Consider the following 17,500-nt stretch of genomic DNA (forward strand, 5'->3'; position numbering starts at 1 on the left):
GTGAGGGTGAGGCAAAGGCCGGGCCTCCGTTGCTTCCCAAGAAGACTATGACTTTGCTGCCGAAGAAGGCTGTGGCGGTTGCGGCAAAGTCCGGCGTAGCTCCAGCCGCCAAGGCGGTTGAAGTAGGGGCAATACAGGGCGTAGGAAGTGTGTAGAGTAGATATAGCCCTGTCTCTGATTTCGTTGTTCGTGGGATGTCTTCCAATATGTGAGTGTCGAGCATATCGGGCTTCGGGTGTATCGTAAGGTCTTACCATATTACGATAACAGCCATTGTCCTTCGGTTTGTGGCGGCAGCATCTTCGTTCAGCTAATCTTTTTTTCTCTTATTCTGGGGAAGCGAGCTCCGAACGATACCATTATGCTCCTTGCCGCAAAAGTTCTTAGACGCTGATGAGTCTATTTTGACTGAAATATCTCCAGCTACGATATATTCGGCTTTTTATTTTTTAAAGGGCTCCGTTAGCAATGAGACCAGCGCAAGCGAAAATACAAACTCAGTGAGTGTTGCTTAAGCAGTCTGTAGCGGGATAGCAGGAAATTGCAGGATGGGTAACTGATATTTTTCCATAGTACGACAGTGTCTGGAGACAGCGCCAACTATTGTCTCCTTGTCAAAAAGATAGCAGTAGCCCCAGAACCAGACGTAGTATTCTTTACCAGCGCTACGAGAGAGAACTGAGATAATCCAGCTTCATTTAACGCCTAATAAGATACCTTTTGGCCCGGAACCCATACGAGCGGCACATCCCTGCCCCTGCTCTGCCACCCTGAACCCTGGTTCCCTACCAACAAATCCCAAACCACGAAAGCCAAAACCGCGTGAGTGTCGCAGACTAATGGTTGGCAATCAATGCAAGCCGAGCGGGCGAACTTCGACCGCTTGATGTTTCCCTAAGCCGGCTGAGGGGAGTATGAAAGTTGACTAAAGCGGAGCTAGCTTCTTGATCCCCCTGTCCTGCATTTGAGAAAGAGAAATCAGTAACTTTACAGTCTACCCGCTGCCAGGTGAGCAAAACATTTCCCGGCTGAGCTGGTCAGTGCATGTCTCAGCCCAGCTCAAGCCGAATAGTTGCAAGTCTCTAGCTTCTTCGGCCTTAAATCATATACCAACGGCAGGCGTCATCTGCCAATAGCGGCTGTGCTCTTGTGGGTAGCATGCATTCGTCCGTGCAAGAATTCATGCTACACTTTTTTTCTTCGAATGTTTCTTCTGAGGCATTACTGCCCACCGCATCCAGCTTTAGATGCGTTGATTGCTCGTCGGAAAGAACTGCTCGCTGCTCCGGTGGTTATGAGCGGTTTCGTAGTTGTTCAACACACTATCGTGTCAATTCGCATGCGTCAAGTTAGCTTTGTTACTAAACAACTTTTATGCATTGATGAACGCTAGCGTTGCTGCGATTGCGCACAGCAGCTCACTCCAAATGGGAACAGCCGCTGCATGTTGAAGATCCTAAGAAAATCCTAGAATCGCGCGCCGATGCAACAGCATCTATTCAGTGGCTCAGCGGCATTTATTCGGACATTCGGCTCCGCAGCGCGCGTACATTGCCACATTTGTAAGGCGCCACTCCGCTTGAATCGGCGTGAGTTCACGCTGTAATTTGCATTGCTGGACTGACTGACTTGCGTATAACGATCCCCAACGCAACATGATATGATACTGAATGGACCATCCTGCCTACTGAATTGACTGGTACTAGGTACGCGCCCTAAGCTCGTTCTGTTTTGTTCTCCCCGTCTTTTTGGAGCGAATTGCTCCTCTTGAGTTCATGCAGTGGAAAAAATAGGACTAACGAAGTTGATTCAGAATGACAGCTATAGAGCACAGTACCGATAGAAAACAGGAATCATCCTCTTCCGTTAGTACACACTGCGAGGGATGCAGATGGCCCCAAGACGAAGAATGTCAAAGGCCCTGCATGGAGACATCAAACGCTAGTGAACGCAGTCTTCTTGCTGCTTTTAATGAACTAACAGAGCATTCGATGAGGCACAATGGCAGCTATAGAGTAGGAGACAGTCGTAGCAGCAAACACACTGGTTTCACTGTACTGATGGCCACTGCATGCTAACGCGAAAAATGCTCTCGAACCACTTGCAAATTGCAAACGTCACGCACGGAGAGAACCGAAAGTGCATGGACTAGCCCAAGGCACCTGCGGTACAGGAAAGCAGACGAATAAACACCGTTCTACTATATATCGACATTGTTTCGATTGATACTATTTCGATGGAGCAGGATGGTGCAGCTGAATGCGTCGCAAAGCTTGGGTAGTGCCGAATTCACCACTCGTGTAAAATGTAACAGTTTTAATTCCTGACGCAGCTCTAGAGCCTCAAGAAGAACAGCTGCGCCGAAAAAGTATGCCTCAGCGTCTTCAGTGATGCTTGATCTGTACAACCCTGAAGACGCATTCGTCAGCTCGAACGTTCTGCCTTGTGTTTGGCATTAAAAGTGAGGAGCCACTTCCCAAGTCCGCTTCTACGATTTTAGAATAAAGAACAGCAGAACACCAGCTCATGAGAGGATCTCTTAGCCAGACTTGGCCGAGGTCCAATAGAGGTGAGTCCAAATTTTGGCTGCATTAACGGGTTGCAGGCCTTTGTCGAGCGGATAGTAACTGAAAAGGCGCGCCAGACTATCTACTCAAATGCACCTTCCTTTGCTACTGGATGGTTTTGAGAGGCTGGTAACATGGGTTTTACAGAAAAAACGAGCTTACTTGGAGTAGCGCCCCTTTTAGCAAGAGCATTCGCTCACCGAACCCACCATTCTACTGCGTAGGCATACATGCATTAGGTGAGGTCTGGTGCCTTCCCTTGTTATCCTACCTGCCAATTCTCGATGATAGTTTGCTTTTGACGACTCGCAGACTCGCTGCTGAGTCATCCTGGTGCAACATCTCCCTAACCTGCAAGCAAGTGAAGCGTTTACAGCAGCAAAGTTTTCGTCGAGTAGACAACGAAGTGGGCTTGCCGTCCGTGCTATTACGTGACTTGCGAACTCCTGTCTCCATAGCAGGGAACATGAACCTCAGTTGTGGGTGAATGGCTCTCAGCATCTTACCAAGCCTCGCTAATACTGTTTGAGCATATCTCAAGGCGGCCACGCAGCAAAGCAGAAACATTCCTTTCTCTAAGAAAATACATTCGGAGCATGTGGATGGGGCATTTTGTCATACTAAAAGCAGTCTGCTAAAGCTGCAAATATCACTTCGAGAGCAGGAGCTGAACTTTAATGCGAGCCATAACGTCACAAAGGGGCCTTTAAAAGTCAGGATGAGTCACAAGTAGGAGTGGATTATGACAAGTAAAGTAGAAGTTGCGTTCAAGTTGCCTTGTGACGCCAGAAACATACTCTCGAAAGTGGCTTTAAAACGGGAGCCCGGCCCAAGCTCAAGAGGCGTGCTAAACTCCCGAAGTATGAGGAGTTGACTGTATCGTCTAGTCAGATACAGAAACACAAGCGTCATGGACAAGAGACTGTCTTGACAAATTCTTATATGGTCGCCGGGACCGTCGTCAGATCTCAGTTCTGTATAGCTAAGTTCTGAGACAAGCGTCGAACCGTAGTTGCTCTGGTAACACTTGATGGCCGCATTGTGCTGATCAAAAACAGCCAACGATGATGCGTCGTGATCGGCATGGGTAGCGCCTTAGCAACGAATGAGAGAAGCCACCTACAGGAGTTGTTCCTCGTGAAGTTGATACTACACGTGCTCCCGCTTGGAAGCAAGCTGGCTACTAAGGGCTGAGTAAGTGTTTAAGTGCTGCGTACAGCGTTGGTCCATGCATAAAAGGGAAATTGTTGGGTCTTATGCTTGCATGCGGGGTTGATGTGCAGCAGGAGTTGCACCGAGGTGTGCTGCAACGGCTGCCTTCGTTTCCTTTCTGCGTCATAATCAGCTCAGCCCCCAAGCCCTTGCGCGGCTGCGCCCAGGAAACTTGGAGACTGGGAGGGGATGCCTTCTATACAAGCAGAAGTACAGGTACCATCGGACAAAACATGCTGCATACCGGAGAGTGCTACACTGTGCAAAAAGGAGCCTGGTACAGCGGTTGCAAAATGAAAGAAGACAGCTTGGAGTATCCTTATCTTTTAGTTCCCTGAGTAGAGGAATCAAACGTATGAATCCAGATGGCAACGAAAGTCCTCAACCTTATTCAAGGACCGTCGCGAGGAGCGATGAAGCCAAAAGGGTGGAGGTGAGAGTTTCCGCAGGGCAACTAACCTCCACGCCGTGTCTCCTGGAGTCCTGGGTGCAGTAGCTCATCCCCTGTGGATGCGGGAGAGGAGGCAACCTAAGATGAGTTGCAACCCACCTCGCTGCAACTAATGATGCAAGACAGCCTCACCCGCATGCGCAACCATGCCTTCTTCGCTGCCTGCATCGTCTCTCTAGACACGTGTTGGGCAGTTATGCTTGCTTGCAGAGAGCCTAACAAGGCCAAGTGACAGTTCCTGGGCCAACTTTGGGCAGACTATGTTACACAAACACTATGTTACACAAACAGCACAGGCTACGGTCATAGTTTTACTAGTTTGTTAACTGTTTGGCGTGGTGAGGAAACCGAAGCGTTCTAACGTGCTCACGTGCATTTGAATAAGATATTAAAAACGTATATTGTGGCCCTATGGATATTAATTAACTCACTGGGATGCGACCAGGTCTGGCGGCTGCCAGCCCCAAATACGGCGGGCGATTACAACAGACGACGGAACTGTTCGTTAGTGGCGAAACCAAGCAACACTGAAGATCATTCCTGCACTTCATTCATTGTTTGGGACAGTTTGGGCGTTCGCCTTTCGCGCTTCCTCTTAATTTGGGGATCCGCTCTTCCCTGTCGGTTGGAACTGGATGTTTCGGCCCGTTGCAGGTTGAACTTCCCGCTTTTTTTTAGTTGCTTGCAAGCCCACCTGAAGCAGGTCCACAATCCAAACGTCTGAGGAACACTGTTGTAGTGGGGGATCATGGTGCCTTTGATGCCATTTAGAAGTTTCGTCGTCTGCAGTGGCCCAGCGTTGCTCCGTGGTCTCGCCGCTTAGTATCTGCTTCCCCCAGCACAGCCCTTGCATATGAATGCTACAAGCGCTGAGAGGGCTCTAGAATAGTGCCACCTGATTTCTTTCCTCCGCCCTAAACGTAAGGGGTGTACCTTCTACATGTTGTAGCCATTCCTGTATCCCTACGGTCCATTGCGATAACTTGGTCATTCGTGTGGGTCTCTTCGTTCAAGGAGTCGTGCATCCATGCATGCGAACTTCGCGTGATCGTTGCAGTGAGCTCCCCTCCGCCTCTTCCACCTGTTACAGCAGAAGCTGTAGCATGTTCGGTGCCACAGGATAGTCAGTCAGCTGGCGTTGCAGCTACTGGGCGTTTCAGAGGTTGCCTCCCAGTCACGCGACACCTGCTGGTGCAGTTGTGTTGGGTTTCCCCATCCCTGAACCTTCGTAACAGACGCAATGCCAGTTCGCGTCAACCAACGCGCTGTCGAAGCGCGGGAGCGAAAGGCTGCAGCAGCGGCAGCTAAGGCGGCAGCAGCAGAACAGGAAGCTGAGAGAAAACGATGGGAAGACAATGATAAACTGGTATCTCGCAAATTAGACAGGAAAGTGCGTGCATTGGGAGGCCTGTTTCATTGGGCAGCCGACTGCGCGCAGCGAATATGTTGATACCCCTTTCCCCTCGTGTGCTAGAATGTTCACTTTCTCTTCGTTTCCTAGCGTGCAATACTAATTAATTTGTCTGTCTTGGAACACCACTCTTGCTTTTTGTGTGGACATGGAATCAAATGCATGTAGCATGCATTTCATCGTCAAATGGTTCTCCAAATTCGAGTTCTGGAGGAATTCCCTAGGCACACGTTGCTGCAGAAGTAGATGTGCTCTTTGTATTTTGTCCCAGGCAGAGAGTCAAGCAAAAGCCGAGGAGCGCATGCAGCGAAAGTTGGAGCTCCGGAAATTAGCTGAGGAGGAGATGAAGACTCTGGCGGGCAATTCAACGAAGAAGGTACTGCTGAGTGCCACAGACTTGGTACACGACTGGATGGTGCACGAACTAAATGAACGATCTGCGTGCATATTTGTTTATTTTGTTGCCGTTGCTGTTGCTGTGGATGCAACTGCTGCAGAGCCAATCGCCTGCGAAGCTCACGCGAGCGGAGATCTTACAGCGGCAGTTGAGAGCTGCAGCGATGGAAAAAGAGGCATCATCGCCGTCGGTAGGTTTAAGGTGTATGGATGAGCGCCACAAGAGGACCCTGGACTGTAAACCGTAAACCCTAAACCACGAACCGTTTTTCTGTGGTGCTTTGGCACAGGATGAGGGCTCTATGCCGCGGCTCGAACCGAACATCAACCACATAATGAGGGCAGAGTCTTTGCAGGCGCAGCTCGAAGGCAAAGATATTGTTTCAGGTGAGAGTTTACTCTATGTGCGACTACATATTAACGGTTCATGGTTACCGGTTAAGCATTTATGACTAGATATCAGGGGTTTTGGATTAGAGGGTAGGGGGTTATGACTAGAGGTTAAGGGTTTATGCTGAGAGGCTAGGGGCTTATGATTAGAGGTTTAGGGTTTTAGCAGCGAATTGCGGGCAGAAAGGACGAGCCCTGAGCAGAATCTGTGGGCGTAGCTCCAGGGTGATAATATCTGTATGTATCTATATAATATTACTACATACGTTATAGTATACTTGTACATACATAGTAATACTTTATTTGTACCTATATCCTAGTGTTTTTTATACTTATACGGAGTGTCACGTTTATCAGATAGGCTCCTTTATTGCAGTTGTGTTTTGGCTTGGAGGGCGCCGTCTTAACTTAAATCCTAATAGTTGAGAGCTTAAGAGGCGTCAACAGCAAACAAATGGATACAAACAATGATACACTTTGTGTTACGCTGCCTTTTTGTGGTGCAGCTTCGAATTTGGATGAGGCTTTGAACCAGCTGGGAATCGGGGATAGCCCTGGAGAAGACAGGCACCCGGAGAGGCGAATGAGAGCAGTCAGTTCACGTTTCCTGTATAGCCATGATTTCCATCTTTTTGAGCTTGCGGCTGCTTGAGAACAAGAAGGCAGAAGACGGAACACCACATACAGATAGATAGATATATAGATAGACGCAGCAACAGCATATATATACGTAGATGCAGATACACACATAGACAAGACATACGCAGCGGTTGTGGCACTGTGCCAAGTTGCATTATCATTTGAATCACTTAACGTTGGCGTTAATTTCTGCTTAATTAACTCTGCCAAGCTGTATGTTGATGGTGCGCCAGGCTTACCGGGCTTACGAGGAGCAAATGATGCCGCGACTGAAGGCCGAAAACCCAACGCTCAAACGCTCTCAATTGCTAGAGCTGCTATCGAAGCAGGTATGTCCCATAACGGAGTAAAACGCACCAAGTTGGGGGAGCAGGAGGGGGGAATGCAGTGCAGGGGTTGCTGTTTGGCTCTGTGAGGGTGTCAGCTCTATGGACATTCCGCTTTATTTATGTGTTGCTGCAGTGGAAGAAGGCACCGGAGAACCCTTTGAACCAAGCGTGCTGAAGGGCTCCGTGTTCTGTAGACAGCAGTACTGCAGCATTTGGGGCTGCTGAATGTACGCTTCCCTAGGCAGTAACCTGACAGCTGTTATTCCCTAGTGCATATGCCACGGCATATGCACATGGGTGCATCTGTTCACAAAGAAAGCTAAGACTGTAGACAGGCCCAGATCCGCTTTTCTCTCCATCGAATTCCGTAGCCTTAGCCTGCTAAGGAGGTTTGAGGGCGCGGCGGGAGGGCGTAAGGGGGACTGGGAGCGTTGTTGTGAAGAACAGTTTCCTATGGTGTCATTTAGTTGTGTTTTGCCTTGCACTGGTGTTTATTAGTTGGCCCGCAAGTTATGCGTTGCAGTGAAGTGAGGCCGACACGCACTTCTCTCTTGGCATCAACAGAAAGCGTTGAGGCGTTTAACAATAGAACAGTGCTTACTCGCAGCTGCTGTTCTTGAATGCCCTGGACATAGAGCGCGTTAAACATAACTGAGTAGTGCGTTTGCTGACAACAACGTGCGTAGCTGTAAGAGTGCTCCAAGCGGCGCAGGCCTCTGTGTATGCTGAGAGCGGATGCAGGTAGACGCATCATTTCGCTCGCTCGGTGCACCATGTAGATAAAAACATTTCCTTGAGACCAACTCAACGTAGCTCTTTAAATGCCTTCGAGCCCTCGCAGGTCGGGAGCACGACCCGCGGCGCATATTGAATTCAATTATCTGCATCTTACTGCAGGCTGGTCGTACCTATTATGATAGTGCAATCGATAAAAGGTGCACATGAGGGAACAGAAATATATAACAAGCTGAACGCTGCAAATGGCTGGATGCTCTACAACTGCTGCTGATGCCGTGTGCAAAGCCCTAGGCAGACAGAACCGAAGTACAGACATACAACAATAAGATAAAGTAGACAGCTTAAAATTAGTGCAATAATGATGCAAGTCCCCGAGTCATCTGCCTCGAAGAACAGTTGCAGCATCCCCTCTCCTCAAACCCCATCATCCTTCAGCGGCGGGCCCTCTGCTGCAGCATCTGCAGCCTCTGGCTGCGCTGCATCATCGGATTCCTTCGGCTTTGGGGTTTCGGGGCAGCCACCGTTTGCTTCTGGCTCGTCTGCTGCTTCTGACGGGGTCGATGGCTGCTGCATCTTCTCTTGTGCTGCACCAGGAGCAGCTCCATGCTCGGTCGCCGTTGGGGTCTCTGCGTCCGTCTCCCTTGCTGGAGGGGTTTCCTGCTGAGTTCCTGCTGGGGGCTCACCGCTCCCTTCTAAATCTTCTGCGACATCACTATGAACTTCTGAGCTACACACCGGCACCTCCGACGGCAACTCCACTGTCATGCAGGCCTGTGGCGATGCCGATTTGCGCCCGCGTTCGGTTCTCCCCAAAGAACGCAAGTTTAGAGCGCCTGGACTGGCAGCACCTGCATGGCCCCTGCGCCGTGAAACTGTTGCGGCCCGAGAGGAGGAGGAGGGCCCGCTCCCCATCTTTCCGCCTGTTGTTGACCGCCAACCTTGAGGGCTCTCGCTTGCCTGAGTCATCAAGGGGTAAGCAGCAGGCGGGATGCTGCTGAAAAGCGGCATCGACTTTGCTGCCCGGTGGCGCTCCCGTAGCACCTCCCAGGCTGAGGGGTTACCGGCCGCTACTGTTCGCAGAGTGGAGAGTCTGGCTGGGGGCATTGCTCGATCGGCAAGAAGCTCGTGGGCTGCCTGCCACACGCTGCGTGCCACGTTCTTTAGAGTTCCTGCGTCTCCTTCTTGGCTGAAGGCGGTATCGTCTTCCTCCGACTCCCCATCCTGGCCGCCTTCAAGGTGCACTATCAGGTCGCTGTTGGGGAGGGTGCGCTGCAGGAATAGCTCCGCCTCCTCATGCAGGCTCCGTTCTACTTCAGGAGGGGTATCGGCACTTGCCTGCGATTCACGGTCTGTAGACAGCTCAGGGTGTTCTCTGTCCGTTGAGATGACATTCTCTATGCGCTGCAGCAGCTGCGTTACGCCCGAGGCCAGAAAACCCTTCACACTCCTCCCCAACACCCGTCCACTCGGCGAGCTCGGCTTGTCGCTGTTCCTGTCTTTACAGCTGGGCTGGCACGAGGTTCCGCTTGCGTCTTCTGATCTTCTCCTCGCACTGTCTGCATCACGGCTGCTTACACTGCACTCTTCCCCCCCGTCTGTCTGCACATCTGTGTGCTTCTGCCTCGAAGCGGGGGCGCTACACTCATCGGGCGGCGTCGCGCTGCTGCTGGAATGACCTCCGGGCCCCTCGGGGCTCCTTTGGGGGTCCCCGGTGCTGCGACCACTCCAGGGGGATGTCTGTTGAGCGGCAGCAGCTGCTGCTGTTTCGTCTGAATTCATCTGCGACTTTCTAAATTCCTCTAGAGTCTCCAGCTCGTCTACGCGTGCCAGAGCGCTTGCGAAATCCTCACGCGTTTTAATCAGCTGGCCTCGGAGCCGTTTCAGCTCGCGCCGTTGGGCCTGAAGAGGCAAGCAGACGCAGCAAACAACATTCAGAAGGGAAAGCTTAACCCCGCGCATGAAATGAACGCAAGAACAGAAGGAAAAATGCAGATGAATATCCATAAAAACTAGTCCGGTGGTTGCAGGTACTGCCCAAACTCTAAAGAGAACAAAACGGCTACGAATGTCACAGAAACAAACAGACGACGCTGCCTTGGGCGACACGGAAGCGATGGAGAGAAAGTGACAAGGTGCCAATTGGTGTTTTGTTTGTTTTGTTTGTACCTTGTCTCGCTCCATCAGAGTCTTCAGCGCCAGCCGGTACTCTTCGATGCGGAAGCCGTCAGCAGCAGCCACGTCCTGCAGACCCCCCAAAGCAGCAACATCTAAATTTAAATGCCAGAACCCCAACAAGTAGCACCAGTACCAGTACACCGCACAAGTACCCCAACAAGCAGCAGTACCACACAACTTGAATGCAAGTCCTTTAACCAGCGGCAGCAGCAGCAGAATATTTCGACACAAGAACCCTCACAAGAAGCTACAGCACACGAGCTCAAAGCAAGTTCTCCCGAGTGCTTTCTAGACAAGTCTCTGTTAGCAGCATGGAGCTGTCGGGCGGCTAGCGAGGTAGTGAGACGGCTACTTGGTACTTCACGGGCGCGTTCTCTTAGGAGCTTATGGCATAAGTAGGGGTTGAGGTTTACGATGCTGTGCTGCTAGCTGTATGCAAGCTCACCGCTGCCTCAACTCGCGCTACGTTAACTTCCGCCTTGAGCAATTCATTTTCTTTCCTCAAATTCACCGCCTCTGCAGTTGCCTGTTCCAGCTGCGCCCTCAGATCCTCCACCTCTTTCTGTAGCAGCAACAGCAGCAAACAGCCGAGACCATAGGCTGTCTAGGCAGTACTGAAGAAGGAGTAGCAATGTAACCCTTAAACCCTATGCCCGAAACCCGGAACCCGAAAACCTGGTGTCACCTCCTTGTGTGCAAGTTTTTCTTTGCATTCCTCGGCCTGTCGTCTGTGCTCTGCAACGCTGTCTTGAATTCCGCCTTGAATCTGCTGCAGAGTGGCCTCCAAGTCATCTCTCTCCTGCGCCGTTGTCAGCAGCGCCGTCTCGCACTCTCGCAGCTTCGAAACAAGAAATGTCTTCACCTGCACAAGCACACGCGTGCAACAGTTGTTTCAAATACAAATGGCAGTAGTAGTAATGGTGACTATAGTGAGTGATGGGGATGCTAATCACGACAGTAAGATGGCAATAGTAGAAATAATAATAATAAATGTCAAGGAAAGTGTACACTGTGACAGGAGTGTTCTTGCGGCCGCTAGTGGGGCTGTATAGACGAACGTACTTGTTGCAAGTTGGCTATCATTGCCTCCATGTCTTCTTGCAGCAACCTCGTGGCTGCCAATTCACTTCTGGCTGCTGCTGTTTCTGCTATATCATTCTCCTCCTTGAGCAGCCGTTCGAGTTCTGTTGAAGACCCCGAACCCCCAAAAAGCCAAGACCCTAGAATAGGCCGCGTAGAAGCACTAGTCCGCGTGCTCTGCCTAACAGGTGAAGAAGAATTGGCCTGCAGTGCCCCTCCCGCTGCTCCCCTTCTCGCGTTGTTATCCTCTCCTGTGTTCCTCATTGTTTGTGTGGAGATGCGGCGAGGCATAATAGGTGAATGCGCCGAACCTTCTCTCTGCGTCTCGCTCGGTCTGCGTGCCTGTTGTGCTGCACAGACACTCCCGTTTCCCCACGTATCTTTATACAGCTGGGAGGTTTCCGTCTCTGTTGAGTGCTTGGGATTGGCGAAACTCCCGTCTCCTGCTGCAGCTGCAGCAACGGCAGCAGCTTGCACGGCTTCAGCGTTCAAGTAGCCTTGCGGGTTGCGTGTGTATGCACCCCACTGCCCCGCCGAGCAGAATGTCTTTGTGAATGCAATGGGAGCGGATGCGTTGATAATACGGTGGCTGAACTTGCTTCCTCTTGCAATCCCTCCACTGCGCACAGAGGCAGCAGCAGAAGCAGTAACAGAAGCTGCGTGCGAACTCGGCCTGTGTGGCGCAGCTTGCAGAAGGTCTCCGTTGTCACAGCATGCGTTCTGGGATGGTCCTGCCCTGCCCCTTGGCAATTCAGAAGTAGTGCTTCCCTCTCCATTATCTCGAGAGGAGTTCACGGACTCGGGTGGAACAGCAACGGAGGCCGAGCCCTCTGCCGCTGTTTCGTTGGCTCCTACAACGCTGCGGGGGCTATGGAAGACCTCTCCATGACAGGAACTTGCGGGACTCAGAGGGAGTGCAGCTGCCTGTGCTTGTGGAGCTGCCTCAGTTGCTGCGTTTTTGCATGATATGGGCTGTCGAGTGACGATGCAATCACGAAAGGACATAGTGGACGCGAGAGCCTCCTTCTTTCCTCTCGGCTGCCTAGACAGCCAGAGGGAATCTGAGAAGTTGAAAAACTGCCTTAGGCTGTCATTTAAGCTGGGAATATCACGCTGCTTGCAGATACACAACGGGCAAAACTAACACCTTGTACCCGAAACACGCGTTGAAACGAGGGGCCAGCAGACCACTGACGACCACCCCTGGGAGTTTTACATGCGGCGATTATCAATTATACCGCGTTATTTAATTAAAGAATATCTTCACGGATTTACTCGTTCGAGAGATGCTACAGAGGGAAAGATGAGGAGGGGCCCCTTCCAGCCCGCCACCGCTCGCAGCCTGGTTCGAAATCGACGGTTTAATCAAAGTGAACATTTTTGAGTATTTCGTTCATTTATTTCCTCCAGAGTGGAGAAAAACCCTAAATTTTATATCAATACTTCGTTCAGAATCGAAGAAGAACTCGAGTTTGTCGCGAGATCGGAGCATTTGTGGACACGATGGCGTCGTTCAGGAATTTCGCATTTCGCCCGGTTTACAATATCTGCAGACTGTCTGCATGAAACTTGCATCCGTCGGCTAATACCAAATATTCATCCTGTCAAATTTACCATCAAATGTACAATAAACCCCCATTACGGAGTTAGTTTGCCTCAGCAGAGAACACCACTCATCAGCGCACCACACCAACTACGTTGCTCTACGTAGCCAGCTTGCACTTGCAGTAGCAAGGCGAGGGTCCTCGATATGAGTTGAGAACAGCTGGGGTCTGTAACAGAGCCAAAGACGTGAGGAAAGAAAACCCAAACATCAGCTGATGACCTCCCCGCCAACCCCCAGGCGTCCTGGGCACAGCAAAGCCCAAGGGCCTGGGGCTGGTGATGATATGGAGAGCAAACAAAGACAGATTCTTCCATGAGCTGCAGGGACATTCCTTGCTGCAGCTCCCGCTGCAAGGCAACTCCTCATGGAGGCATTATACGACGCTGTGAGCCCGAGGTGCTGCATGCACGAATGCTGTAGACAGCTGTTAAACACTTACCTTTCAGTAGCGATTCTGCGTATGGGTATAAAAAAATAAAGCAGCTTCGCAGACACCACCGTGCATCAGCCCTTTCCCCATTCTCCTCCAAGCAGCGCAGCTCACCCCTTCGTTTTTGTTCTAGCAGTACTACAGCAGTACTATTACATTGTTCATGCTACTGATAGGCAGCCTTACTACATCATTTGTGTTTCTGATTAACTGCCATATATAACCCGGTACGGCTTCCATGCACGAAGGCAACCTGTTGCATTTCAATAGAGTTTGAGTTACTTCTGCAAATCACTTGGAGTTAGCTGCGGTGGAGTGCTCTTCAGGAAGCTGAAGACGACAGAAATATGCGGTTGCTTTTAGTTTGCTTTCTTTGTTAGTCCTTGAGCAGCCACTGACGGCATGAGGAGCTGTTCAGTAGAGAACAACAGTCCATCGCCCTTCGAAGTCCTCCACACTGTGCACTGCTGCTGTTCCTAGGCACTAATATTATTCCTGTTATTACTATTATATATATATATATATATATATATATATATATATATATATATATTTATACATATGGCCCCATGACTGTTGTGCGTTAAAACTCCATTTAGCGGTGCCACTGCGCTGCAGCAGCAGGACATAACTGCAGCAGGAGTACATTAGATGCAGCAGCAGCAAGCTGCCACTGTTACACATGCTCTTTGGAATACTCGGTATTACAGCATGTTGTGTGCTTCTCTGTCTTCTTTCGTCTCACCCAATGAACTCTTACTGCTTCTCCAATAACCAGTTGTTCGTGACGAGCTTGGCTTCTGTCTCTGGCTTGCACTCGTGCAAACAAAGCAAACTATATGCTGACAGGGTGAGGCCATCGTTTCCTTATACAGACAAAGCCGCCGAAAGACGCAAAATCAGAGGGTACTCTGCGTTTCAGTCTGGTGAGGCTGGAGGTGTTGCTCTGCGGTGTTCATTAATTAGTTAATGAGATTTCCATGGAGGGAGAGGAGAAGAAAAAGAAGAAACACGATGCGCGAAAGTGAAGAGGGAGCTTATAACCTCCTCTTAGTTCTTGGTTGCCTTCAGCCCATTTTTATTGTGGCCATTGAGTCTAAAGCTTGTCTTACTTCTACACACGCATATATATATATATATATATATATATATNATATATATATATATATATATATATATATCCCTCTATGTATATGTAGGTCACTACATATACATACATACGCATATATGTTTATGTACGCGAACCGGACTTATTAACTTCCTGCAAATTAATTATAATTCGATGCAGAGCTTCGCACGAGTCACCTCTGTGGACTTCGCTAAATATGTAGATGCGGAGAAACTCGTTTTCGAATCCTTGCAACTTGTGTTTGCAACTCGCGCAAGCGTTCTGCACTATAGGCCAACAGTAAAGCACTACAGCAACCCTCAAACTGCCTCTTTCCCCTGCGTTTTCTTGCGCTGTATCATCGGCATTTAACTGTTATTATTATTATACAGCTCGTAAATTAGTTTTCCTCCAGGCCACCCAGAGTAACGGCTCCTGCAAGACGCAAAGCAAGTGCTTGATGCCTCTGTGTTGTTTTGTACTGAGGCGTATTTGTACTCTACACACTGCCGGGGTTACAATGCCTCTGTTTCAGGCTATTCAAAGAAGTAGCGAGTAACTGAATGGAGATGAGACAAAGGCGCTGGACTGCACAGTTGAGTGTATTTCTAGAGCATTTCTGCATTTCTCGTCCTGAGCCCCCCTTTGTATCCGCAGCTTCTAGGATGTTTTCGGCTTATTGTATATACAGAGGCGGAGTCCAGTGTATTGGCATTTCAGAGATTCAATAAAAAGTCAAAAAGCTTTCTTGTTTCAATACGCACACGTACGGCCCCGGGGATGCATGCATAGTGAAACTCGACAGGGCGCGATCCGTATATGTTCTTCTGGCTTGATGCATCATTTAGGTATTTTTTCTGCGTAGCTCTCATCATCCGAGCGTTGCAATGGTCATTTGAGACTATATTTCTGTTTTTTTCTTGAAACTCTTGCATTTGCCGCGGTTACACTTCAGCTTTCCGCCGCTTCCTCCCATGTCCACCAGCGCAGGAGAGCGGGGTGGTCTTCGTATGCCTTGTGTTCTTCTTCGTTGGGTTTTTACTCCTTTACAGACAAAGAGAGAATATTTCTTTTGAGGCCTCTCCACCCAAAGCTGATCATGCGTCTTCTCTCACTCCCTGCAGCGGGACCGCCAGCCTCACGGGCCACTCAATCTCGGCGTCAAATGAAAACGCACGAGTTCTTCCCACCCTGTCTTCCCTTGTAGGCAGACATTTCGCATACATATGCACATCAGGCCCAGGGGCCCCAGCACAGCGAGGAGGCCTTTGAGCAGTTCCCATTGGTTCGTCTGCTGTATCAGCGATTGGCGGCAGTAAGGGGCCCCCCTGGTTGCATTGGTCTCCTCATCTGCTGCTCTTTACACGTGAGAGGAGATGGACGGGGCCCTCACTACTGCCTGGAGCTCTAGTGAGCTTTGCGGCTCAGCGGGGGCCCCTTGGGGGCCCCCCTCTGACAGCAAAAAGAAGCCGCGCATTACACCTACCCTGTTTCAGGGGGAGAGGGAGGACAAAGAAAGCAACAGAGACAGCGGGTTGGCTTTAACTTCTGCAATATCACATTTGCAGAAACGGGAGAGGGGCCCCTGGGGCGGCGGCAAACTCTGTCTCGACTTGGGAACTAAGCGATGGCTGAGCAGCAGCAGCAGCAGCAGCAGCAACTGCAGCAGCAGCAGCAGCAGCAGCAACTCCACATTCAGTCGCCTCTGTGCTGCCAACAGCGTTTGGCGCTCTCGCGCACAACGCATTGGCGTGAGGAAGCCGGGCTTCTTCAGAACCTCGTACAGATACAGAGGCCACGAGGGCTGTGTGAATGCAATCAAGTGAGCTGAGCGCATGCAGTAATAATAACAATAACAATAATAATTAATTTTATTAATTTTGATGATATATATCTAGAGGGGAAGTATGAATTCAGGTGTACACGCAGATACGTGACGCGTCTAGGTGGGGAGCGCTGTTTCTTGTTTCATTTGTTTTAGTGTTTGTGCTGGTTGTTTGTATTTGTTCTGTTGCGTGTGTTTGACGGGATTGTGGATCTGAGTTCTGAGGTGTATAGACAGTATATGTTGTTGCTTATCTGCCTTATGCTATTTCTTTTATATCGTTTTGCTTCTGTTTCTGTGTTTGTTGTTTTATTGTTTTTCTTTTTTGGGCGTTCATCAGACTTTATATGTTTCTGTTTGCTTTGTGTGTCGCATCTCCGTCTTTCTTGTTTAGTGTTGCATCTAAATAAAGCGGTACTGCATTGCTGCCCTCCCAGCCTCACTGCCCTTCATACATATACATACATACATGCATCCATGCATGCATGCATGCATGCATGCATGCATGCATGCATAATTCGGGTGTATGTACACCTCAGGTTCCACCCCACGGAGCAGTGGCTCTTCAGCGGGGGCGATGATCTTCGGCTCCTCATTTGGGAGCCCCGCGTTTGGCCGCGAACACCCAAAGCGGAATTCCGCACAGAACACTCAGACAATATCTTCTGTATTGATTTCGATTGTGAGCAACTGATATATATATATATATATATATATATATATATATATATATATATATNTATGTATATGTATATGTATATGTATATGTATATGTATATGTATATGTATATATGTATATGTATATGTATACTCTGTAGGGGGCTATTGCCGTGCACGTGGATTAGTAGATTGCTCGCACATGTAGATACACCTGAAAATGCATGCTTCGTTGTGCATCTATTTATGAGCTCCCTGCTATTGCTGCTGCAGTTGTATTTGTTTTTGCGGTTGCTGCTTGTTGTGCTGCCGTTGTTATTGCTGCTGCTGCTGCTTGTGTTGCTGCTGCTGCTGCTGCTGCTGCTGCTGCTGCTGCTGCTGCAGCCCTGGGTACGCGAGCTCTGACAGCAGCGAACGACGGCCTGGTGACGCGCATGTCGTTGGAGGCGCCTGCTGCAGGTGTATCTGAATGCCGTGATTTTTATT

General features: G+C 49.8%; 3 protein-coding genes across 3 annotated transcripts in view; 2 read left to right on the forward strand and 1 right to left on the reverse strand.

Annotated features, from left to right (window-relative positions):
* Positions 1-5,470: 5,470 nt before the first annotated feature.
* EMH_0076230 (uncharacterized protein) lies at positions 5,471-7,570 on the forward strand (the record flags this gene model as incomplete). Its single annotated transcript, XM_013494022.1, has 7 exons — positions 5,471-5,620; positions 5,913-6,017; positions 6,139-6,228; positions 6,328-6,424; positions 6,934-7,019; positions 7,300-7,395; positions 7,529-7,570. 7 exons carry the CDS (start codon positions 5,471-5,473, stop codon positions 7,568-7,570), a joined length of 666 nt encoding a protein of 221 aa, XP_013349476.1.
* A 977-nt stretch (positions 7,571-8,547) lies between these two features.
* On the reverse strand, positions 8,548-12,393 carry EMH_0076350 (uncharacterized protein; the record flags this gene model as incomplete). The annotated part of the gene is made up of 5 exons (XM_013494023.1): positions 8,548-10,032; positions 10,300-10,374; positions 10,754-10,870; positions 10,994-11,170; positions 11,371-12,393. 5 exons carry the CDS (start codon positions 12,391-12,393, stop codon positions 8,548-8,550), a joined length of 2,877 nt encoding a protein of 958 aa, XP_013349477.1.
* Positions 12,394-15,908: 3,515 nt separating this feature from the next.
* Positions 15,909-17,500, forward strand: part of EMH_0076460 (uncharacterized protein) — a gene marked incomplete at both ends in the record, with an annotated part of 8,727 nt that continues 7,135 nt past the window's right edge. Inside the window, 3 exons of the mRNA XM_013494024.1 lie at positions 15,909-16,354; positions 16,897-17,039; positions 17,399-17,473. Coding sequence (XP_013349478.1) covers positions 15,909-16,354; positions 16,897-17,039; positions 17,399-17,473 — 664 coding nt within the window. The remainder of the gene's footprint in view (positions 16,355-16,896; positions 17,040-17,398; positions 17,474-17,500) is intronic.

This window comes from Eimeria mitis, genomic scaffold, assembly GCF_000499745.2.
Source record: "Eimeria mitis Houghton genomic scaffold, Emh_scaff101, whole genome shotgun sequence".
NCBI classification, from domain to species: Eukaryota; Apicomplexa; class Conoidasida; order Eucoccidiorida; family Eimeriidae; genus Eimeria; species Eimeria mitis.